The 25,587-nt window shown below is 39.6% G+C and overlaps 1 protein-coding gene across 11 annotated transcripts in view; it reads right to left on the bottom strand.

The window, feature by feature from the left end:
* Nucleotides 1-213: 213 nt before the first annotated feature.
* Nucleotides 214-25,587, bottom strand: part of APBB2 (amyloid beta precursor protein binding family B member 2) — a 505,529-nt gene continuing 480,155 nt past the window's right edge. For 9 of the 11 annotated variants that reach the window (XM_077477579.1, XM_077477584.1, XM_077477586.1 and 6 more), the window contains 4 exons: nt 21,779-21,862; nt 19,332-19,447; nt 10,881-11,057; nt 214-8,915 (listed from right to left, as the gene is read on the bottom strand). In XM_077477579.1, the coding sequence (XP_077333705.1) occupies nt 8,748-8,915; nt 10,881-11,057; nt 19,332-19,447; nt 21,779-21,862 (545 nt within the window). In that variant the 3' untranslated portion in view covers nt 214-8,747. The remainder of the gene's footprint in view (nt 8,916-10,880; nt 11,058-19,331; nt 19,448-21,778; nt 21,863-25,587) is intronic. The other 2 variants (XM_077477581.1, XM_077477587.1) reach the window with 1 other exon arrangement.

The following is a 25,587-nucleotide window of genomic DNA, read 5'->3' as shown; positions in this document are numbered from 1 at the left end:
TTATAGCACACAAACAGTATTTCCAGGTTGGGTCTTATTTTATACTCTAGTTTACGAAACACTATATAAGCAATCAAGCATGAAACTGTAAGAAATCAGAGAATGAGAAGCACTAGCACAAAATGCAATGTCAGCTATTCATTTATAAATCAAATAAATATTTGTGACATGTGAATAAAAACAAAACAAAAAAAAAACACAAGACATACAGGGCATAGTGAACATGGCTGTTTATAGAGCCAGTGCATACAAAGAATGCATAGATAAATGGACTCTTACTAACACATTGGCATTTAGTCATACATACACACCACATACATACTTTTTGGCCGTAAAAAAAAGTGACTTTTAATTACAATTTGTTTTACAAAATAATCTTTTAAGTTAAAATATGCAAAGCTATTTTTAAAACAAAATATCTGCAAAGGATTGGCATTTCCCCATAGATCACTGCATCTTCAACCAGGTTGGATATGTGTGGTAACATGAATGTGGGGCGTAGTAGAGAGGGTTAGATGTGCACACCACCTGATAGTGGAATATGGCAGAATTATCTAGGTGTGCACACCATTGTCATGTACAAGTCTATACAATAAAGACAGTTTTCCAGAAGATATGAAATGCTATGAACATTACTGTCATCATCACTAATCTAGATATGTCTGTAGCAGGTGTAAGCAGAACTTACTTTTTTTTTCTTTGCAGTTAAGCTGTAGCATTTCACAGCAATACTGCAGCTGTCAACATACACGAGTTACAGGAAACAAGAAATGAAGGGTCAGTTCACCTAAAAACATTTTTTTTGGACAGGTAATAGTGGGGTGAATCCTGGTCAGGCTTATTTCTCAGAAGGCAAAGCTTATGTGCCTATGTCTACCCATCTACTGCTGCTATTGAGAGGGAGAGCTCACTTTTACATTACAGGTAATGTAACGCTGGGTGAATCAACCTGTCAGTGTCCATCCATTGATGAGACATCAGATGTGGTTGGACTGACCCTATAAAGCAGCCTTTCTCAACCTTTTCAACACAGAAGAACCCTTAAAATAGTTCTCCAGTCTCGGGGGAACCCCTGCTAAAAATTAGAAATCTACAACTCATGATACAATAGTTTGATGGTCAGTGGGAAGAATGGTCCTTACACTTGTGGTCATTGGGAAGAATTACCTCCTTACAGATAGCTAAAAAGTCCAATGGTGTCAGTGGGAACTTATCTGAGAGGTAGAAATTGCCCAATGCTGAAGTAATCCCTAGCAACCTTTGGAGGAACTCTAGGGTTCCACGGAACCCTGGTTGAGAATCACTGCTATAAAGGGTCATTTCAAAAGTGTCCCTCACATTGCTAATATGTATAGAGATGCAGAATATGCTGGTACTGAAGAAAAGATGAACATATTAAAATTTGCAGAATTATAATGACAGTGCTGGACCCTGGAATATCCACAGAATCTGCAACACACCCACACAGAATTTGTGAGAGTGTTGATTATGAATACTTTGAGCTTATTTCCTTTTCTCATGAAGAAGCACACAGGACAAGAAACCATAGACCCCGTGCAAAGATCCCTATATCTTGGAACTGCAAGTTTAAAGATGGCCATGGAAAATTGAAAATATCACGTCATTTAATACACTTAACAATTACAAGCCTATAGAAATTCCAATTGGACATTTAGAAATTGCTAAGGTGAAAAGGAGCCATGTGTGATCAGGTCAGTGCACACATTGCAACCAAATTCCAATGTAAGTGACCCTGACATTGTATTTAGCCTCCATACAGTTGCATGATCTTTCATTCATAGGACTATTTCATAGGACCTAGAAAATAACTGTAGCAATACGCTAAAATTCAGAGGTTGAAGAGGACAATGTTGTGGTGGTGGATGGATGGTGCATTTCTATTTATTAAAATTAGGGAGATGCATAAATGTTTAGTTTGGTTATAATATTACAAATAAATGTATTTGGTCCTGGAAGGGAAGTTTCCCCACCTTGATTTTCATATTGTGCATGTGCAGTGTTTGTATGGCTCCAGCTTTGAGCTTATTCATCTTTGTGACCTGGAGTGTTATACATTACTTGGGACCTGGCTCTGAACTTTGAGTATTCTGTATGTCAACATAATTAATGGGAACTGGTTTCTGAGCTGCCCCAGGAGACTGTACAGGATAGGTAACCATATTTATTTTGAGGCAGTCTGTAGGTATTAAGAAAAGAGTTGTAGCTGCAAAATAGACAATTTTAATGGAAATCCAGCCACATTGTTTTAGTTTTGGTTTTAGATAAGAGTAGAATTTGACATTTCTGTTAATTTCTGTTAATTTTTTTATTTCTGCCTGTAGCACCAGATGTCTTCAAACTCCCTGTTTTGTGTCCGCATAACAAGATTTAAAGACACATCTTCTCTTCTTGGACATAAGCAGATACTTACATCTGACTTAGGTTATCATCCTTCCCATTCTATATAAAACTAAAATTAATAAATAAAAACAATGACTGGAGTTTTACTTTAAAAAAAGTCAAAGTACACCCCCCCCTTTATTATTTTAAACACAACGCAGGATCTTGTCTTTTATTAGTAAAACGGTATTCTTGTTTCCTTACCACATTCTGGTAATTGTAACTTCTAATATGTATAGAGATGCAGAACTTGCTGGTACTTTAGAAAAGATGAACATATTAAAATTTGAAGAATTATAATAACAGTGCTGGACCTGGGAACATCCACAGAATCTGCAACACATCCAAGCAGAATTTGTGAATGTTGATTAGGACTACTTTGAGCTTATTTCCTTTTCTAATGAAGAAGCACACAGGACAAGAAACCATAGGCCCTGTGCTAAGATCCCTATATCTTGGAACTACAGGTATAAAGATGCCCATGGAAGAGTGAAAATATCAGGTCAATTAATACACTTAAGTAATGCAAACCTCTAGAAATTCCAACTGGACATTTAGAAATTGCTGAGGGCAAAAGGAGCCAAGTGGGGTCAAGTCAGTGTACACATTGCAAGCAAATTCCAATGTAGGTGATCCTGAGATTATACTCAGCCTCCATGCAGTTGCATGATCTTTTATTGCAACTATGAAATAACTGCAGGTGAAGTTCAGAGGTTGAAGAGGACAATGTGGGGGTGGAGGATGGCTGGTGCATTTCTATTTATTAAAATAAAGGAGATGTATGCATGTTTAGCTTGTTTATAATATTACAAATAAACTGGATGTTATTTGGCTCTGGAAGAGAAGTTTCCCCGCCTTGATTTTCATATTGTGCATGTACAGTGTTTGTATGGCTCCAGCTTTGAGCCTATTCATCTTTGTGACCTGGAGTGTTATACAGTATTTGGGACCCGGCTCTGAACTTTAAGTATTCTGTATGTCAACATGATTAATGGGAACTGGTTTCTGAGCTGTCCCAGGAGACTGCACAGGGCAGGTAACCATATGTCGTTGAGGCAGTCTGTAGATAATAAGACAAGAGTTGTAACTGCAAAATAGACAATTTTAATGAAACTCCAGCCAAATGGTTGTATTTTTGGTTTTAGATAGAGTAGGCAAGAATTAGAATGTCTGTCGCTTTTTTTATTTCTGCCTGTATCCCCAGATGTCTTCAAACTTCCTGTTTTGTGTCCTCATAACAATGTGTAAAGACAAATCTTTTCTTCTAGGACATAAGCATATCTGACTTAGGTTCTCATCCTTCCCATTCTATATAAAACTAAAATTAATAAATAAAAACAATGGCTGGAGTTTTACTTTAAAAAAGTCAAGGTACGTTTTTTTTCTCCCACTTTATTATTTTGAACACAAAGCACGATTTTGTCTTTTATTAGTAAAACTGTATTCTTGTTTCCTTACCACATTCTTTTCAAGGACACTTTAATGGTGACCATCAATGTCTATGTGTACACATAAATTTGGAGTCAACACCAGTGTGAATGGAGACCATTATGCCTGTGCAGTTGTCAGATGAATAACATGTTGCTGCCTTTAGAGGTAACAGAAGAGACATCTGGAATGAAGAATGGCCCTGCCAGATACCAGGTCAGGCTACACATAGCAAGTATGCCTATTAGTCATTTATAAACCATTAAAGGAGAACTGGCAATTCTCTAGACTCTGAACAAGGAGAAAACAAGGGGAGAAGTCTATTAATTATTCTCCTGCATAAAATTAATGACTAATTAAATTACTGAATGCAGCCGCAACTAATTTTGCTGATGAGCTTCAACAATTAAATTTGTTAAGATAATGAACTGAGTTTTTTGTTTACAAATCATATATTGGTCACTAAACTGAGAGTATACAACATCATTTAGCAGGAAATTAAGAAATTTGCAATACACAGACTGAATCCAAAATAAATTCATTATCGGGGCAAGATTCAGGGTAATAAAAACGTGGCACAAAATACACCCATAGCCTATTTGTACTATAATTAAAATGAGCTCATTAAAACGAACTTGCAAAATAGTGGATTCTTTATCCCTGAATACAATCAAATTATTTTAATACAGACTAAGAAAGTGTTGTGTGTCATATGACAATATATATTTGAATATAACAACAGGACATCAGCGAGACTGCATCTTTTTTATCAGCTAAATAGGAGATATATTGCCATAATATAATTACTCTGCCTAGGTCTCTTCACTACTCCTACTCCAAGTCAAGCCCTGTGTTATTTTTACCCTTGATAAATGCTAGTGGTAGATTTGCCAGTACCTGCAGTTTGAACAATGTTCCTGTATGTGTTCAGCTGATTCTAGTAGCAGATGTCAGAAAACCTTTTGTGAGGTTTTTGAAAATAATGCTTGTGAACTAATCGTTGCTTTTTATAGTTAGGCAAGGACTAAGCCATTAAGGTCTTCTCTAGGTGGCAATTACAAACACCCAGTAGAATAAAGTGCAGCAATTTCCAAACTTGCAGGTAATTCTGTGCAAGTAGACACTGAGGGGTTGGTTTACTAAAGGCACATAAACTGTGCACTTTGCTAATCGCAATTGAACGCTGCAAGAGCAGTTGCTCCAGAGCTTAGTAAATGAGCAGAAGCTCTGCTGACTTTCATCATCCAATCAAGTGCAAGCAAAAATGCATTTTCTTTTATCTTCCTTGCATGTGATTGGGTATTTTTTGCAAAGTGAAGCTTTACCCCATTTACTAAGCTCTGGGGCAACTGCACTTTGCAAAGTACACAGTCTACTTGCCTTTAGTAAATCAATCTCTGATTGTTCCTTTTTTTTTTTTTTGCGAAAGATAACCATTGTTACATTGTGTGTGTACACTTTGGTTAAACAGACATGGTCATGATGGTCAGGCGGCAAGTTCAATGGCAATCAGATGCCTTACCAGCTAATTTTTCTATGATGGTGTCAAAGCTTTACTGCTGACACATCTGAACGCATGGACCATTTCTCAAGGTACACAGAATATAAATACATTTCACCCATTTCTGTTGATTAAATAGAATAGGGCAACAATTTTGCTATTTATGGCAACTTTAGTCTGCAGCAGACATCTCTAGTGTGAACGTTTATTGACTGAGCTATTTTTCTGTTTGTTAATACTAATAAAAAATCTTTTCCTAAATGTGTTTGCTGAGCAGGCAGATATACCTAATCATATGATATAAGTACGCATATTGTGCTTTCCAACGAAAGGAATAGGAAAGCCACATGCTTCTCCGAACCTTAAGTGGTGAGGGAGCAAAGAAAAGGCGAGTACATGTTGCTGGCAATCAAGGCATTCAAGAGAGCCTGAAGCTTTGCCATACATGAACATGAACATGGGTACTTTAAAATGCATACATGACACACTTGTTTATCTAAAGTATTTACTACTCCATTTTATGAATATGGCAGACATACTCCTCTGTGTATTTACTGATCTGGATTGTTAATTCTGGACAGTTTTCAAAACTTATATGGTTACTAGTGGTTATTTACTTATCTTGTACTTTTACAGTTATAAGCATGTGCTGTTCTTGCAAGTGGTGTTAACGTCAAATTTCGATTGAGGCCGCGTACACACGGGCGGATTGTCTGCCCAACTAAGTTCGTCAGACAATCCGACAGACAGTCCGTTCAAAATTTGAATGAACGGACTTGACCACACACGATGAGCAGACAGTCCGCTGAAAGCATGCGTGATGACGTGTACAGCACGTACGACGGGACTAGAAAAACGACGTCCTATACACTGCAATGCAACCTTCGGCCGTGTAAATCCTTTCTGAGCATGCACCATACTTAGTCCGTCCAACTTGCCTACACACGAGCGGACTGTCCGCTGAAACCAAGTTTGGACGGACAAAACCAAGTTTGAACGGACAAAACTACGGAAATTCCGTAAGACTTTGTTCGTCAGACAGTCCGCTGAAAAAGTCCGCTGAAGCCCACACACGAGCGGATTGTCCGCTGAAACACGGTTCAGCGGACTAAGTTGGACAGACAATCCGCCCGTGTGTAAGCGGCCTGAGTTTTAGTCTTTCAATTTAGTTTTGACAAATTTCGATTTAGTTTTGACTAAAACGCCATTTTAGTTTTAGTTGTATTTTAGTCATCTGAATTCTTTTAGTTTTAGTCTACTAAAATCTCCAGTACATTTTAGTCAAATAAAATCTAATAGGTTTAGTTAAATTGTAATGCATTATTTAAAGTGTTACGAAACCCAGGACCCTGCATTCACTATATCTGGTCTCCCACAGTACACAGAACATGGAACATGGAAATGCAATCGTTTTAGTAATTCCTTTTCTCGTCAAAAGTATATAACTGTCTTGTGACTTCTATCAGTGTCTGGTTAAAGCTTGTAGGAGGAGTTTTCATTCTCCCCTGATTGTCCTATGAGGCTGCAAGACCCCTGACCCTCTGTCTGAACAGTGCTGATTGGCCCTGTGCTGATCACATGCACTCTCCCAAGAAGAAAGAAAAAACTCTCTGGCGATAAACACTAAACTGAGCAGGTGCAGAGTGCCCCCAAGGCTCTGTTCTATCAGGGGATGGATTGGGGACTGTGGAAGAAGGGGAGGATCAGAGAAGACAGGATCAAACAGCCTTTTTACACAGTGCAGCGGATTACACCCTTAGGTTCTACAGTGAGTATAACATGCTTGCTTTACTGTATGTACACACTAATTTTACTGTTGTGGGTTTAGTAACACCGTAAGCATTTATACTCCTGGAGTAAAAATCGAATAACATTATTATTTATAGTTTTAAGGGTTGAACATGCACTACAGCCACAGATTTACCCGTTGTGATATATAACCGGGGTTCATTTTTAAGTCAAATTCTTGAATTTGAAATTGTTTTAGTTTTAATCTAATTTGAATCAAATTTTACTGAAATAGTGTTAATTTGTGTTGACGAAATTAACACTGCTTGCAAGGATCCTATATGTGTACCTGCACCTCTAGCATAGTCCACCATAGTCAAGCAACTGCTATTTTGGCACAAGAGACATATTTTCTTCATCCCTAAGCTAACCCAAGGACCTCTAGACACGGAGTATTTTTTTTTTTTTGCCATATAATGTCATGTATGTGATCTAAACATAAATATATTCCCCAGAACATATTAATAACCATACAATCCTGGATGTACAAGTGTATAGTGATATGTGAAGATCCCTTGTCCTGTACTTAGAATGCATTACTTTCTAATAAATGAACTAAAACTGAAAGCATCATTACAAAAACATAACACAGATCAAAAAAGTGCACACAATAAGGCTATAGGTGAGAAGGCTACTGTCTTCAGGTCATAAATTAACATTAAACCATTGAATGGATGTAGCTAACTATTCGGCAGCTGATTCAGCTTGGCAAGTATAGACAAAGACTATAGCAGCTCATTGCCACTCAAGAGCTAGAATGGACAAGCTGTGGTGACCGTGGTTCTTATTAATCAGTGTGAAGAATGTATAGTATCTGCTTGCTTCTGTAATTTACACAAGATGAAATAAAGTGTTCTTATATGACCTCATATGCAAGAATGATGTTAGAAATGGATTAATGAGCATATTTCTGCAATATTGAAAAATCAGAAATAGAATCTCTGTAACAGAGACACGCTGGAGATGAGGCGCAGTGTAAGACACTAACAAGCTGACTTGGGATTGTTCATTTCTTGTACTTAATTATGCTGCCGCCACAGGGAAGCCCATCCACTAGGCTCCTTTAATCTGTTTTACATGATGTCTTTGTGCAGTTAATGATGAAGTACTGCCAGTGCAGGTAATAGGGGAATCCAAGATCCTTTTCTGAACACACTTGAGTCAACCACTATGATCAGAAAACAGCATCTCATGAGAACATCTATGGCAGCGAGCAGTTATTTCTCTCAATGATGAAGATGAGCCAGTGAGCTATGGGATGCTTAGTAATCCTTAACAACAATGGACTCCATGGCATTTGTTAAGAGTGCAGATAATGTCATCTTGTCATGAAATGTTCATCTTATTTACAATCAGAGACGGACAATCCAATGCAAGTAATAGGAACCACTGACAGGAGAGAGAAAAATAAAAGTTATGAGTAGATATATTTATATTCATGCTTCTTTTGTAGTACGCCATGGTGTCAGAACGAGAACATGCTTGTCAAACATCGGATAAGGGAGATTCTCTGAAGAGAAAGCAGCAGTTTACTGAAAGGCTGGGCTGCAGGATACTCCATTAGAGAGCTACTTTAACTTCAGCAGACACATAAGATTCAAGTGTTCATTGATCCAGTTGCATCCTGCAGCTATGGCATGTCAGCCACAGGGCGTTTCTGTTTCAAAGTGTCAATCAGGGACTGAACACCCCGTTTTACACTAGTTGTGACTCTTCGTGTCACTGAGTCTGCAGGAGGTGGTGGAGGCTGAGCCTTCAGGGATGGAGGCCTGGCAACCAGGCACTTTTGATACCGCAACTAGAAGGGAACAAAGCACATGTTAGTGGAAGTATGAACCTTAAAGCCCAACTTTGTCAAAAGCATATTATTTTTTAGTTTTAAAAAGATGTGAAAATAGAAGAATGAATGCTGTTTTTTTCTGTCTATGTCCTAAATCCTAATTCTGTCTATGTTCTAATTCAAGTTCTTTCTGACTCTCATTAATTAGAAAGAGATGGCAAATCTCACCTGTGTGGGCAGCACAAAAACAGATTCTAATTTCCTCCCCCATTCCTCATACAGAAAGTACAGATGAAAAAAGTTTCAGATGCATTCATTAACGTTATGCAGCATCTTAAAACATCCATTCTAACAATGCCATTAAAGATATAAGGCGTTTTATGTATATATATATATATATATATATATATATATATATATATATATATATATACAGGGCTCAAAATTTTCAAGTCCTGAGCTACCAGCCAGGCCTCAAAGATTACTCGCAACCAGTGCCCCACTCAATCCCTACCCTGCCCAACCCCTAATACTGCCCCTCATAAATTATCTCATGAAATTACACTTGATGTTTTATGCAAAAATAAGTTACAAAAATATTATAAATATTAACAACAACTTTATCAGTGCAGCCTCACCTGTGCCCCCCATTGCAGCCTCAATGTGCCCACCATTGCAGGCACACTGTGGCCATTGCAGCCTCACTGTGCCCATTGCAGTCCCACTGTGCCAATTTCAGCCTTAATGTGCCCATTGCAGCCACACTGTGCCCATTGCCGCTGTACTGTGCCCTTTGCAGCCGTACTGTGCCCATTGCAGTCCCACTGTGCCCATTTCAGCCTTACTGTGTCCATTTCAGCCTTACTGTGTCCATTTCAGCCTTACTGTGCCAATTGCAGCAATTCTGTGCCCATTGCAGTCTAAATGTGCCCATTGGAGCCATACTGTGCCCATTTCAGCCTTACTGTGCTCATTGCAGCCATACTGTGCCCTTTGCGGCCATACTGTGCCCATTTCAGCCATACTGTGCCTTTGCAGCCATACTGTGCCCATGTCAGCCATACTGTGCCCATGTCAGCCATACTGTTCCCTTTTCAGCCATACTGTGCCCATTTCAGCCATACTGTGCCCATTTCAGCCATACTGTGCCCATTTCAGCCTTACTGTGCCCATTGCAGCCATACTGTGTCCATTGCAGCCATACTGTGTCCATTGTAGCCATACTTTGCCCATTGCAGTCTCTCTGTGCCCATTTAAGCCTTACTGTGCTCATTGCAGCCTCACCTGGGCAGTGGAATGCATGCCTGGAGGAAGAGGAGAGCTGCGGGAATCGGGATAACACGCTGTTAACGGCTCTGCTCAACACAGCACCGCCTCCTGACCCATACCTGTGATAGATAGAACGCATCGCAGCAGTGCCGGTAACAGCGTGCTATTCTAATTCCCGTGGCTCTCTTCTTCCTCCTCAGGGAGATCGCTGGGAGAACGGCTCCTGATCAACCCCGCCAGCAGTGTTCTCCCCCCTCTCCCAGCCAGCCCAGCTCGCAAGCCCTCATTTTCCACTTGCAAAATGCGGTAGGCGAGTGGAAAATTTGAGGGCTGTATATATATATATATATATATATATATATATATATATATATATATATATACAGCGCCTTGAAAAAATATTCATACCCCTTGAAATTTTCCACATTTTGTCATGTTACGACTAAAAATGCAAAAGTATTTTATTAGGAATTTATGCGATAGCCCAACACAAAGTGACACATAATTGTGAAGTGAAAGGAAAATGATGAATGGTCTAATAAATGTTTTACAAATAAATATGTGAGACGTGTGGCATGCATTTGTATTCAGCCCCCCGAGTCAATACTTTTTAGAACCACTTTTCACTGCAATTACAGCTGCAAATCTTTTTGGCCATGATTATTATGTTACATTGAACTTTGGAAAGATTGAATAACAGGAACAAACACTCACCATGCAGGCTGCTTGCACAGCTTCGGAAACGTTTCCTGCATTAGGCTCACACCAGAAGACATGAGTCTCAAAGTGCTGATTTCCAGTGTCCATAATAAAAGCGAATGTGTGAACATCTTTGCCAACACCCATGAAGGACAGGAAGCGAACCCTGCATTCCACCAAGACCTCTTCATCCTGCCAGACAGATCAGATTAGAAATACTTAGTGGCAAATTCACATATTATGTATAGGTAGATCTGAATAGATAAAGTGCTTTTGCAAAACCAGAATAATCTGTGAGTATTTGTAATTTTCCAACATTTCTAATGTTTACACTGACAGTGGGATTGAAATTGTGAGAGTTTAGCTGAATTAGCATGATTTAATACCCGTATGTCAGACATGGGTTATAATCCCTAAAGAGAGATTTGTACAAAGGCACATGAAAAAACAGTGACCAGACCGTATAACCCCTTTCACTCCTAGCATGCCTCATTTTTGTAGAAAATAGCTGCCTGAAGGACTTTACACCAAAAAAAATGGCACAAAATGAGACCTGAACATCAACCTGGTAAAACTTAGAGAACCTGTGAACAGAAGACCAGGTGGCAGCTTTGAAAATAGGAGAAACAGACCTAGAAGAGGAAAGGATTGAAACCAATCCTTAAGACCAACAACTTGGATGATAGTATGTCTGAACCACCTAGAAATGGTGGAACAAGAAGCTGGTTCTCCTTTATTCCATCAGGAATGTCAAAGATAGAAAGTTCTTCTAACTGAAGCAGTGGCTACATTCAAATAATGAAGATGAGATCTCCTTCTGATCTCCTGAAGACAGTGGAATGGAAGAACAATGTTCTGGTTAAGGTAACTGGCTGACATCACCTTAAGAAGGCTTTAGGCCACAACACTACAAAATCATTTCAAGTATATTATTAGTAAAAAGATTGTTAAAGAACAAATAGGCCCCATAACTTATGAACACGGGAAGTTGATTATAAATGACAAGGATAAGGCAGATGTGTTAAATATTTTTTTCTCTTCAGCTTTTATGGATGAAAAAGACAGGTTTGAAACATTTAACAGTAATATTAATGATGTTTCACAGAAGGTACCCCCATGGTTGACTGAAAACAAGGTACAAAACAGACAAGAGAAACAATAAGGAAAATAAATCATCAGGTCCAGATGAATTCAAGAGGTCATATTCAGTGTTTGCTAATTATACCAAATTATACTGGGAAATAACTTCATCATAGGATGTAGCATCATTACAAGAAGACCTTAAAGGAGTTGTAAAATCAGAAGTTTTTTTTATCTTAATGCATTCTATGCCAGGATCACAGAAGAGGGACCCAAGAAGAGGAGGATCCCCCCTGCTCTGTGCAAATCCACTGCAACAGAGCAGGTAAGTATACCATGTTTGTTATTTTTATAGGAATAAAAATTACACTTTACAATCACTTTAATACAATAGGGGGTTGGGCAGCTACATGGCAGATGAGGTTCAATATTGAGAAATGTAAAGTTATGCCCTTAGGTGCTAAAAATACACTTGCAAAATACACATTAGGAGATGATTCACTGGAAGAATCAGTTATGGAAAAAGATTGGGGTGCTTGTAGGTCACAGACTTAGTAATAACATGCAATGTCAAGTTACAGCTAACAAAACAAGCAAAATAATGTCATGCATTAAAAGGTATGCATTCCAGAGAAAAATCAGCAATTCACCCCCAAAGCACTGTTTTGGCTTCACTTTTATATATGCAGTTTAGCTTTGGTTAGCAGCCCTCAGAAAATATGTTGTTGAATTAGAAAGAATTCAGTGAAGAGCAACAAAATTAATAACGGGAATTGAGGACCTCAGCTATGAGGAAAAGAGGCTCTTAAGAGAGGACATGATTAAAATGTACAAATATATCAAAGATGAGTTCAATAACTATGATAAACTGTTTACTCTCCGGTCTCTGAAGAGAACACTGGAAGAAGCCGCAGGCCAATCTTCCAGTTTTAAACTGTCGTGTCAATAAGAGCTGAAATGGTTTCTCTAAACCTGGAAGTAACGGCAGCTGCCTGCGACTCCTCAGGGCCACTATCATCTGTTAAGCAGTTATGAGACTCAGAATCAGACAAAGACTTTGCAGCAGAAGTCTCAGAGACTCCTATGGCTGTAGGCAAATTAGGAAATGATTCTGTAAACCTACATAACAGTGAAATCCTCCCGGGACAGAACCAAGTTGAGGGCCTTGCCGGAGGAAACCAAGGAAGACTCACAGGACTGGGCAACATTCCAGGATGTCAATGTCAAGCCCTCAAACAGGCAGCACCGAATTTGATAATGGACTGTGAGCTGCAAAGACCTGTTACAGTAGGACTGCACCCTGTGTGTCTGAGACCCAACATGTTGTGCTGCAAAGCAGGGATTAAGAAGCCCAGGTTACAAAGCATGGCCTTGAATACCCAAAAACTGACTGCTGGATGCAGGAGAGATTCGGGCATCAGGAGTTGACCAGGTCACTGTAGGAAGGCATCAAACACCAACCAAGGAGGATCTCCATATCATTTGGGATAAGGAGCAGAGGCGGGAATGCGTTACTACATGTTGAATAGGAAGAAGAATGCAGAGCATGTGCACACAACACTACACCTAAGGGATTCCCTAAGGGCGCTTATCTTTAGCATTAAACCTTTCTGTGGCAACCAATACAAAGTACAGTAGTAATAATGGTGCTCAACTGTCTCAACTCAGTCTACATAGCCTATTCACAAAATGGATCTTCAGATACTGAGACCCACCAGAGGCTGTATCATGGCTGTGTACCCAGAAAGCACTCTGCAACTACCAAACACTTAGGTCTGGGAAGCACCACATTGTGGAGCCCAGTGCCCAAATGTCATAGTCTGAGCTAGCTCCACAGTCGTCCAGTCCAGTGGGATCTGGGTACAGATTCCAGGGCTATTGCTGAGGATACACTGATCTGGATAAGTGTGTATCGACCCCAGCTCCAGCAGCTCTTAGGAAAAGCTTGATTGAACATTAATAATCTTGAATGAAAACATGACTAATACAAAGCATTTTTTTAAGTAGAAAAAGGTTCTTCTTTCTCAGACATTAAAGTTGAGACATACGAGGGGTGGGAGGGGTTATGCAGGGTTGGTCACTGTTTTGTTTGCCAGTGTCCAAATCCTGCTGTAGACAGCATTATGACCCAGTTGTCTCTGAATCATATGTCACTCAGTGAACAAGAAAAAAATTATTGCATATGATTATACCAACTATAAAGGAAAATTCAAAAATAAAAAGATGTGCAAAAGGCCATGGCCAAATATAGGCTTTAAAATTTAAAACTTTGAGCCAACGCCAGCCTCAGACGTATGGTTTTCCATTATCATCTTACAATGTGTATCATTTCTAGTCAGAGGATAGAATATGTGGGAACCACAAGCATGAATGGAAATGCTTTATTTATTTCTGATGCATTCATCATTGAAAGTATACCAAAAGAGAGACTCTGCTGGAGTTTTATGAATGAGGATTTCACTGTAGTAGTATTTAATTTTACAGATGTGTGCTTTTCAGTCAAAGACCAAATGATCTGTAAACTGTCTTACAGAAGTCAACGAGCTATGAAATTAGAGAATGCTCCTATATATGAACACAGCACACAAACAATTGGATTTGTACAAAATAAAATCACTGTGCCTCAAATGATAAATGAGAACTTGGAACAAATTTGGCCTCATTCATACAGGCCTCATGCATTTGCTTTATATGAAGTCAGAAGAAATAGATTTGGGAAAATATAGTTTTTTGTTTTTTTATTTGTGTTTATATGCAAAATGCACATACATTTATATGCTTTCAGGTGCATTCAGGGTATCTAATCTGAACCCGGATGCACAGATTTCTATTTCTTTTTAATAAAAAATAAAAATGAAACTGAATGCACCTGAACAGGTAAATGCACACCAGGGAAATAACTAAACAGCCTGGCTCAGGGAACTGTCAGAAGTGGTGTCTGTTCCACATTAAAGGTTCCATAAAAAAAAAAAAAAAAAAAAAAAAAAAAAAACATATCATAATTACCTCCTCTGTGCCGTTGGTTTTGCACAGAGGTGCCCCGATCCTCCTCTTCAGGGGTCCCTCCATGGCACTCCTGGCTCCTCCTCTTCTCGTATGTCCCGCCAGAGAAGCATTCCACAATGGGAAACACCCGTGAGGGCGCGCTCCCGTGTCCTGCTGCTGTGTCTGTTTATGCAGCAGCAGGACTCGGCTCCGCCCCCTGGCGCCCACCTTAATGCATAGAATGGTGAATGGTGAAAAACGGTGAGGTATTAAAACCCCTTTATCTAAGCAGATAGGCCTTTTTTTTTTCCTATCTGCACCACCTCCCCAGTTTCTATTTCAGAGTGAAAAAGAAACTAGCGTAGGTCTTCACTTAATTAGCAGAAGGAATTCTGCAGTTTTTCTATTTAGAAAACTGCCATAGATTCCTGCAAGATGTGAGCTGTCAGTAGAAAAATAAATTCCTTGCTGATCACCCAGGAGGCAATCAGGCATTATTACTTCTAAAAATTTGTATCCAGTTATATTTTGTGCATTTAGGACTACATCCAGGTCTTTTTTTAACCGATTGCTGACCGCCGCACACAGATGTATGTCGGCAGAATGGCACAGGCAGGCAAATGGGGGAACCTGTATGTCCCTTTATATTTGTCGCCCCAATCGGACACAGCGCTCGCCCGCCACACGCCGCGGGAACGTGCCCACGGGTCCACTGTTCTGCCTGGTGACATGACAGGGATCTACTGCTCCCTGTCATCGCTATCATGTCAGTGGAAGCCCATGCCCCCCACAGTTAGAACACCTCCCTAGAAAACACTTAACCCCTTGGTTGCCCCCTAGTGTTTAACCCCTTCCCTGCCATTTTCATTTATACAGTACAGGGGGTCCCTGGGTTACAAACAAGATAGGGACTGTAGGTTTGTTTTTAAGTTGAATCTGTTTGTAAGTCGGAACAGGTACATTTGTAGCTCCAGTCAAAAAATCTATTTTTAAGCTTTTTGGATAACATAGGGTTATCACCCGTGTAACATTTGTTTAGCTGTCTGTGCCCCTGTACAGAAGATTTCACCTCACTTTCTGTCCCAATGATAATTGGATTTTGAAAATTTTGGGCAGTTAGGGAAACAAGGATTGGTGATAAAGCATCAGTGGAGACACCTTTTTCCGATATTAACTTTTACAGAAGAGAATTTCCCTTCCTAGGGGTAGATTTCCTCTCACTTCCTGTTATCTCCCTCCGTTTGTAAGTAGGAGTCGTTTGTAAGTCGGATGTTCGTAAGCAGGGGACCGCCTGTAATCAGTGCATTTTTATAGCACTTTGCTGTATAAATGACAATGGTCCCAAAATGGTGTCAAAAGTGTCCGATGTGTCCGCCATAATGTCGCAGTCAAGATAAATATCTCAGATCACCGCCATTGCTAAATTAATAATAAATATGCTATAAATCTATCCCTTATTTTGTAGACACTATAACTTTTGCGCAAACCAATCAATATACGCTAATTGCAATTTTTTTTTACCAAAAATATGTAGAAGAATACATATCAGCCTAAACTGAGCAAAATTATTATTTTCTATATATTTTTTTGGGTATATCTATTCAAAAATGTATATATTACCTTTTGTACTAACACCCCCTCCCTTTAGAATGTAAGCTCTACGAGCAGGGCTCTCCTGTACCTTGTGTATTGAACTGTACTGTAATTGTTTGTTCTCCCCCCCCCCCCCATACATTGTAAAGCGCTGCGTAAACTGTTGGCACTATATAAATCGTGTATAATAATCATAATAATATATTTTTTTTATTCAAAATATTGCTTTTTTTTTCAAAATTGTCACTCTTTTTTTGTTTATAGTGCAAAAAATAAAAACCGCAGAGGTGATCATATACCTCCAAATGAAAGCTCTAATTGTGGGTAAAAAAAACATAAATTTTTTTTGGGTGCAACGTTGCACGACCGCACAATTGTCAGTTAAAGCAACGCAGTGCCATATTGCAAAAAGTGCTCTGGTCAGGAAGGGGGCAAATCCTTCTGGGGCTGAAGTGGTTAAAACAATCTTCTGAGCTGGCCATAACTAGTTCTTGAGGAAGTCTATTCAAAATAGGTGGTGAGGATGCAACATATTGCCTTCCAGCCACCTGGTGCCTTCCCTCTGAAAAGTAATCCACCACAAATCACTTCTCAGAGGGACAGCAAGGGCAGCCGCATGTGTAAAAGAGCCCCAATACTAATAGTGTTACACTTATAAAAATGTAGTGGTTAAAATATTACATACAATTGTTCCCGCACCATTATAAAGCTGCCCATATTATTGCACACAGCCTATGCCAGAGCCTGAATTCCTTTGGAAAGAGAAAGGGTTAACTCCAGGCATATGATGCACTTAATTACTAACAAAAGCTATTAAATCAAACATCTGTTCTCTAAATGATGTACATTCACAATGCAAAAAAATGAGCGGATTATTGTGCTTCAGTGATTGCAGCACCATTTATTATTTTGTGCACACATCGAAATGTCATTGTGCATGCACAGCTTTCCAGTGAAATGTGACCTTGAAGCCACCTAGCAATAATAGAAGGAATGCTGTAGGGTTTCTTTTAGTCTTTCCAGAAATCCACAACCATAAAACTTCCACAGGCTACCGTTATCCCCAATTAACTTGGAAATGATGTATTAAATACATTTAAAGCTGAACTTTAGACTCCATGACCAGGTTGTTGTCCTCAGTTTACTGGGCAAACAGCTAATGCTCCTTGCACTGCATCACTACTGATTCACTTTGTATTAAAAAAATACTAATAAATACAGCACTGCAATATTTTTATATCTGTTTGAATTTCAGCTTCTTCAACTTAACCTCAGCTTTTGACTGGACAATGAATAAGCAGGTTAAGGAGGTCATCTAGTTAATTCCTCTGTTTAACTGAACATGTGCAGCAGAGCTCTGATTGGCTCAAATGCTGCCTCCTCTACACCTTTAAGAGTTGAAAGAGGAAGCAAAGTCAAACAAACAAAAAAAAATGCACCCTGCGAGGCAAAGGCAAAGGCATAATGAGCTGGTATGCATAGCATACTAGCTCTTTATAAATAACTTACCTGAGATGGAAGTGACCCTCGTTCTTCTCCTCCGATGCTGCCATCTATCCGGGTATCCGAGTGACTTCTGGGTATCGCGGCTCCGGCGCTGTGACTGTCCGGAGCCACGATGGCGTCACTCCTGCGAATGCGCACGGAAGCCGCCACTAATGGCGTGATCGGCGTTAGCAGCGGCATTCTCAGTGACAGTAGACAGTGGTGCCTGTCTTTTACAAATATCTCCTAAACCATGTAGGTTTAGGAGATATTTCCTGCACCTACAGGTGAGCTTTAATCTAGGCTTACCTGTAGGTAAAAGTGGTCTGTAAGGGTTTACAACCACTTTAAGGCTAAGTTTACACTTGCACTTGGTGGGGGGGGGGTGATAAAAACATGCAGCTGAGTTGCATTTTTACTACCTACAACTGCTTCCCCTTAAGCTGCAAAGGGAGCAGATGGGGGTGTACACATGCCACACCTATAATACTTTGCATGCCATGGCAAAAGTTATCCCACCTCTCACATTCAGTGGGCAGCACCACTTGCCAAGCACAACCTAATCAACTTAACTGGTGCAGGTTTTTAGGGGTTAAAGCAGATTAGCAAAAGAGGGCTTCTTACATTTATGATCAATGGGGAAGGGGACCCCTCCCCTGGGGGACAGCTGAAAAATGTCCATTACCAGTGGCACCTGGTGTTTTTTTGTTTGGGGGGGGGGCGGCAAACAACCACTCCCCTTTCACTGCACCTCAAACCCCCCCACTCCAACTCAAAGCCCAGAACACAATCAAATAGAAAATTTGTGGTCAGACTTAAATATTGCTGTTCACAAGCACAAACCATCCAACTTGAAGGAGCTGGAGCAGTTTTGCAAGGAGGAATGGGCAAAAATCCCAGTGGTAAGATGTGGCAAGCTCATAGAAACTTATCTAAAGTGACTTGGAGCTGTGATAGCCACAAAAGGTGGCTCTACAAAGTATTGACTTTAGGGGAGTGAACAGTTATGCACATTGACCTTTTCTATTATTGTCCTAATTGTTGTTTGCTTCACAATAAAAAAAAAATCTTCAAAGTTGTGGGCATGTTCTGTAAATTAAATTATGCAAATCCTCAAACAATCCATGTTAATTCCAGGTTGTGAGGCAACAAAAAAATGCCAAGGGGGGTGAATACTTTTGCAATAACATCTAAAGAGCTCAGCCTTTAGTGAAATGTGACTTGTTGCTATGGACTACTGCACATTACATCTTAGAACTGATAATAGAGATGATAATACACTCCACACAACATATATGTAGAGTATATCCCTTGGTTACTCACCTGTTCTTTAATAACTGTTACAGTAGCATCAGCTACATTCATAATAACTGGAACCCATTCTTCTTTGTCTGATTGTTCGATAAGCCCTTCAATGACGTCATTAACAATATCCATCCCTTAAAAAAAGAAAAGCAAAGGGCACTCATTTTTATAACCAGGCAACAACATTTATTGTTTAACTGTGTATACGAGAAGTTTAGATCGCAAAGTGCCTACTATTCCTTTATTAGTCGGAAAAGTTTCTTCTGCACCCTGATCTGGTTTCGTTTTATCTTGTTACTGGTTCTTCACTCTGTGTATAAAAATGGTGCACTGTTCCTTTAAATTATACGAAGTAAGATAAGTGCAAACACCAATATGACTCCAAAACATGAATAGTGAACAAAAATAAAAACAAATTTAAAAAACAAATAGCATATAAGTATACAGCAAGAAGCAATATGCTTAAAATAAATCAAAATCAAAGTCCATAAAACCAATTGATGTTACATAGTTACATGTGATATATAGATATATGTATGAAGAAAAGCCCAAAATTTGCCAAATTAATAAAGTGCTCAGTGCTCCTAAAAAACATCCACTTTATAACTGTGCTCCAGGGCTCCAAACGTGCTCCTTTTGAAAAAAAGACAGCCTCTTACCATAACATGGATCTCAGTTAGAGAGATCAGACAAGCCTTTGCGCAATCTCCACAAAGGAAGCCCCAATGATGAATCCTTCAATCCCAAAAGAACACCATTTCTGGGAAACGCGCTGGGCGGAGCATACATGTGGCGCTACCTGGATTATTGGGGCTTCCTTTCTGAAGATTGCACATGGGCTTGTCTGCTCTCTGTAACCAAGGTTTGTTATCTGGTAAGAGTCTGTCTTTTTTTTTAAAGGAGCATGTTTGGAGCACTGGAGCACAATTATAGTGGACGTTTTTTAGGAACACTGAGCACTTTATTCATTTGGCACATTTTGGACTTTGCATATATATATATATATATATATATATATATATTACATCAATTAGTTTTATTTTATTTTAAACATATTGTTGATTGCTATATGCTATTTAATATATTAATTACTTTTTATTTTTGTTCACTATTCATATTTTGGAGTAATATTGGTGTTTGCACTTATCTTATTTCATATAATTTAAAGAAACAGCGCACCTTTTTATATACGTTTTTAACAGTGCGTTTTCAACAGTTCACCACATCTATATTGATCCAGCGTATAAACCTTTTCTTTTGGTTATTTTGTTTATTTAACCTCTCTAACTTTTCCTGGAGTTCAAACACTGCCCACTTCCATTTCTCAACCTCTTTTTCTTGCAAGAGCATTCTCTTGAGACAGAGCAATGGTATGTCAGGCCAGTAACAACATGAAACTTAGGCTACTTTCACTCTGGGCTGCTCAGCTCGCTGGCGGTAAAGTGGTGCTATATTTAGCGGCGCTTTACCGCCGTTTTAGCGGCGCTCATCGGGCGCTAGCGGGCGAAAAAGGGATAAAACTGGGATAAAACTGCCTGCAAAGCACCGCTGCAGTGGTAAATACACCGCTCCTACAACGCTCCAAAGATGTGGCTTGCAGGACTTTTTTGACCGTCCTGCAAGTGCACCACTCCAGTGTGAAAGCCCTTAGGGCTTTCACATTGGAGTGCAGTGAGCGGCTCTTTCAGAGCGATTTGCAGGCACTATTTTTAGCACTTTAGTGCCTGCAAAGCGCCTCAGTGTGAAAGGGGCCTAAAAGAAACAAGCAACAGCAGTTGCTCCTGAGCTTATTAAATGAGGTAAAGGTTCACTTTGCCAAGAATACCCAATGGCATGCAATAAAACAAAACAAAAAAAAAAACATAATTTTTGCTTGCACATGACTGGATGATGGCAGTCAGCAGAGCTTCTCATTTGCTAAACTCTGGAGCAACTGCACTTTGCAAAGTGCACAGTCTTAGTAAATAACCCCCAGAGTGTCATATTAGAGATTATTAGAGATTATAGCAGCCATCTCATGTCCCATAGTAGCTGCTCTTTGGCTGGAAGTCCAAAATCAAGACAGGTTACATTTAATCAGGTAAAACAGAAGCAATCAAATACAACAAATAAAACAAAAATAGGAAAAGCAAATCTCCCTCACTTGCCTTATATTTGCTGTTCATCAGTACTAGCTTTCCATTCAAATAAAAGGTAAATTTGTTTGCCCGGGTAGGATGTTAGGCTTACAAAGGCACTAATCTTTTGACCTTTTTCATTTTTTCACTGTCCCATGACCGGGGAAGAGAAGTCAATGCTAACAAGACAACAGTCATTTTAGTACTAGCGGAGGAGGAGAAGAAGAAGCAGCAAAGTATTGCTGGTAAGGTTAGTATAGGGGGATGTAGGGAGGTGGCATGAATTTTAGAATTGATTACTTTGTAAAGTTCTATACAATTCAATTAGCTTATACACTTGTTATTTACCTGTTGGTCTACCGCATGGCAGCATGCCAACATACTGCACATGAAACTTCTGCACGAGTTCTGTCTTTGGTGTTGGAAATTCTACTGCAGATGAAGAATGACAAATGAGTTAAAAAGGTGACACTAGTAATACAAATCAGACAGATACATGACTGTGCTCCTAGAAACATAATATAACATTCTGTAGACAGGCAAAGCATATTTCTTGCTTCTAATAAAAATTCACACAATAGATATCCAAAGCCACATCTATACCATGAAAGCCCTCAACTCACTTTTCAAAGTAGAACTAAAGGCCAAACTTTTTTTTTTCAGGTGAGGGAAATGTATAACCCCCCGCAGTTTTGTTTATGCCATTTTCTGCCCTATAGCCAAATTAAAGTGTAAGTCCACCCTAAAACTAAAATCCCTGCATCTACAGACATCCACATTATAAGACTAACCTATCTAGCCCTGTAAACAAGAAATCAGCATACATACATTTTCTGAAGCCGATCTGGCCTCCAGTGGCAGAAGCTCTGAGGAGGACACAACCAACATTGGCTTTGAAATGAATGGGGAGTGATGTCCCCCATAGACTTACTATGGGGCTTCCATTGTCGGACATGTCCTCTGCACCCACCTCTACAGAGAAGCCACAGCTGACAGCTCAGCGTGGGATCGGATCGGCTCGGCTGCAGAAAAGGTATGTATACTGATTTCTTCTTTAGAGGGTTAGACAGGTTAGTGTTAGATTGTGGATATCTGTAGATGCAGGGATTTTAGTTTCAGGATGGACTTCTACTTTAACCACTTCAGCTCCTGACCAGAGCTCGTTCAGCGGGGGGACATTGTTGGATCCAGGGGACAAGGTAAGTAACCTCTTCCTGGATTCAACGATGCGGTGGCTCAGGGTTACCGCTAATGGTAAAAAAATGTCACCCCGAGCCAGACTCGGGAACACCGCCAGGGGGGTTAAGTAACTGACTAAGCTGGCTACACACTATACAACTTTTAAACAATTTTCTTGTACAATTTTCGTTTAGATTTACCAAAACCCTATAATATGAGATGAGGTCAAACCTAAACACTTTCAAATTGTATGCAATCAGGCAGGCCCTTGCACTACATAGTTGTAGGTAAATCCAATGTCATGTACACATGACCGGACTTTTCGACGGACTAGGTCCGACGGTCTTCGCGACGGACTTTCGGCGGAGGTCCGACGGACTTTCCGAACGAACGGACTTGCACACCGGAACAGACTTGCACACAAGCACACCAAAGTCCAATGGGTTCGAACGTGATGACGTATGACCGGACTAGAATAAGGAAGTTCATAGCCAGTAGCCAATAGCTGCCCTAGCGTCGGTTTTCGTCTGTCGGACTAGCATGCAAACGAACTGATTTTTCAACTGGACTCGAGTCCGCCAGAATGATTTGAAACATGGTTTAAATATAAAGTCCGTCTGATTTTTGGACAGCAAAGGTCCGATGAAGCCCACACGCGATCGATTTGTTCGGTGGATTCGTTCCGTCGGACATAGTCCGTCGAAAAGTCCGGTCGTGTGGTTGCAGTGATTTTACCGCGATTTTTGCAGCGATTTTATACAGGTCAAAAGGTCACCAATGTAAAAGAATGAAAAACACCTGTAATCTGCCAAAAAAAAACCACCTGTACTTTTATGAGCGACGGGCGTTTTGATTAAGTTGACCGAATGCTCAGATGTGAAAAGGGGCCAATGAAATTAATGGGATTTGTCTTGTTGGGCGTTTTTAGAGCTGAGGCTTAGAGCAGAAAAACGCCCAAAATGCCTAAATCTGAATGGAGCCTTAAGGAAATTGAACAACAAAAGTTATGCTACATAGTCCTGTCTCTGCCAGAAGAGCACGGGGGGGGGGGGGGGGGGGGTGCATGACTCCACAGTCTCTGTTATCTCGTCTGTCATAGCACAAGTGGTAATTGGCTGCAAGAAAGCTACGTTTATCATATGGTGGAGTTGCCTAATCGTCCATACTCTATGGAGCCAAGTTTACGATATGATGAAAACACTATTCAATGTTGATATTCTGGCGCTCCCTAGCCACTTCAGAAGATTTTACCCCCTTCATGACAAGAGCATTTTTTGCTATTAGTCACTGAGCTACTTTAACTGGAAATTGCGCAGTCATACAACACTGTATGCAAATGAAATTTTTATCTTTCTTTCACACAAATAGAGCTTTTTTTTGGTGGTTTCCGCTAGTTTTTTTTTTTTTTTTTTATAATTTTGCGATATAAACAGAAACATTTTAGGAAAAAAAATGTTTTTCATTTCTGCTATAAAAAATATCCAATAAAAAATTTAAAATCTAATTTCTTCATGAATTTAGGCCAAAATTTATTCTGCTACATGTCTTTGGTAAAAAAAAAAAAAAAAAAATCCCAATAAGCATATATTATTTGGTTTGCTTAAAATCTGGCATAGATACTCTTTGTTTAGTGGCAGTATAGAATAATGCCGCGTACACACGAGTGGACTTTCCGCCAGAAAAGGTCAGACGGTCTTCCCGACGGACTTTCGTCGGACTTCCGTACAAACGGAGTTGCCCACACACAAACGGACTAAAGCCCATTCGAAAGTCCGTTCATTTTGAACTTGATGACGTAAGACGGGACTAGAAAAGGAAGTTCAATAGCCAGTAGCCAATAGCTTCCCTTGCATCTTATTTGGTGCGTCGGACCAGCATACAGACAAATGGTTTTCCGGATAGGAATTAAGTCAGATTTAAAACATGTTCTATTTCCAGGTCTGTCAAGAATTTGTTTAAGAAAATTATCCCACACACGATCGGAATGTCTGTTAAACCTATTATGCCAGAAAGTGTGGTCGTGTGTACGTGGCATAAGACGCACTGGATGTTCACTAATGAGAAACTGACCACTAAACTTACTGCCACTATGTGTAAATTTCACAAAATGTGGGACTTGTGGATCTCACATTATTGACATCTGATTTCAATCGGCACATACTGGACCTTTGAGGCATGTGATGTGTCAATTGATAGCGAGGTGGCTTTTCCATGGATTCTGAGGTGCTTCTTTAAACCCCCCCCCCCCCTCCCCACCCCTCTAATCTTTCCTACTTTCTGTACCCCCTGCTTTCTTCTACACTTTGTTTATTCTCTATAGTTTTATGTTAGGAGAATATAGGATCACTTGGCATATGCTAAGCCATCTGGTCATTCTACTGCAAATATCTTGCATTGTTTAACTGACTGAAGTCTTTATATACTGCATCGTGCTAATGAATATATGTTTGTTGTATTGTTTTATGTGACCGTATTTGCTGCCATGAAAAAAATAATAAAAATTACTGGACTTAAAAAAAAATGCCAATAACTAGAGTATCTAGTTGGATTGTGACAAATTTCATACATTTGCAGGACACTCTATACATTTAAAGTGACCCTAAATCCCAAAGCAAAAATTGTATATACAGCTTACTAGTCCTTAATGTGGTGGCAACATTTGTTTTCTTTTTCAAGCTACTTTTGTTTTATTTTCACCTGGTGATCCTGCAAATAACATACTTGTCCCTGTTTGGCAATGTCACTCCTCCACTGTATCTATTGAGAGAGCCATGATTGTCACCCTAGACGGCTCTCCTGATATGTATTACAAAAACGTTCGTATCACTTCATCTCCATTACACAGGGGGCAGGATAATTTTTTGTTTACAGAAGATAGCTATGAAGGAAGATATTCTTCTGTGCAGATTACAGGAAGTGACAAGGACAATGCATTTCTGGCAAAATGAACAGGTATTCTGTATTAGTTGAATATGTTC

This window comes from Lithobates pipiens, unplaced genomic scaffold, assembly GCF_037356315.1.
Source record: "Lithobates pipiens isolate NorthernLeopardFrog02 unplaced genomic scaffold, aLitPip1_a1.2 Scaffold_13, whole genome shotgun sequence".
NCBI lineage: Eukaryota > Metazoa > Chordata > Amphibia > Anura > Ranidae > Lithobates > Lithobates pipiens.
This window is presented reverse-complemented; position numbering and strand designations above follow the sequence as displayed.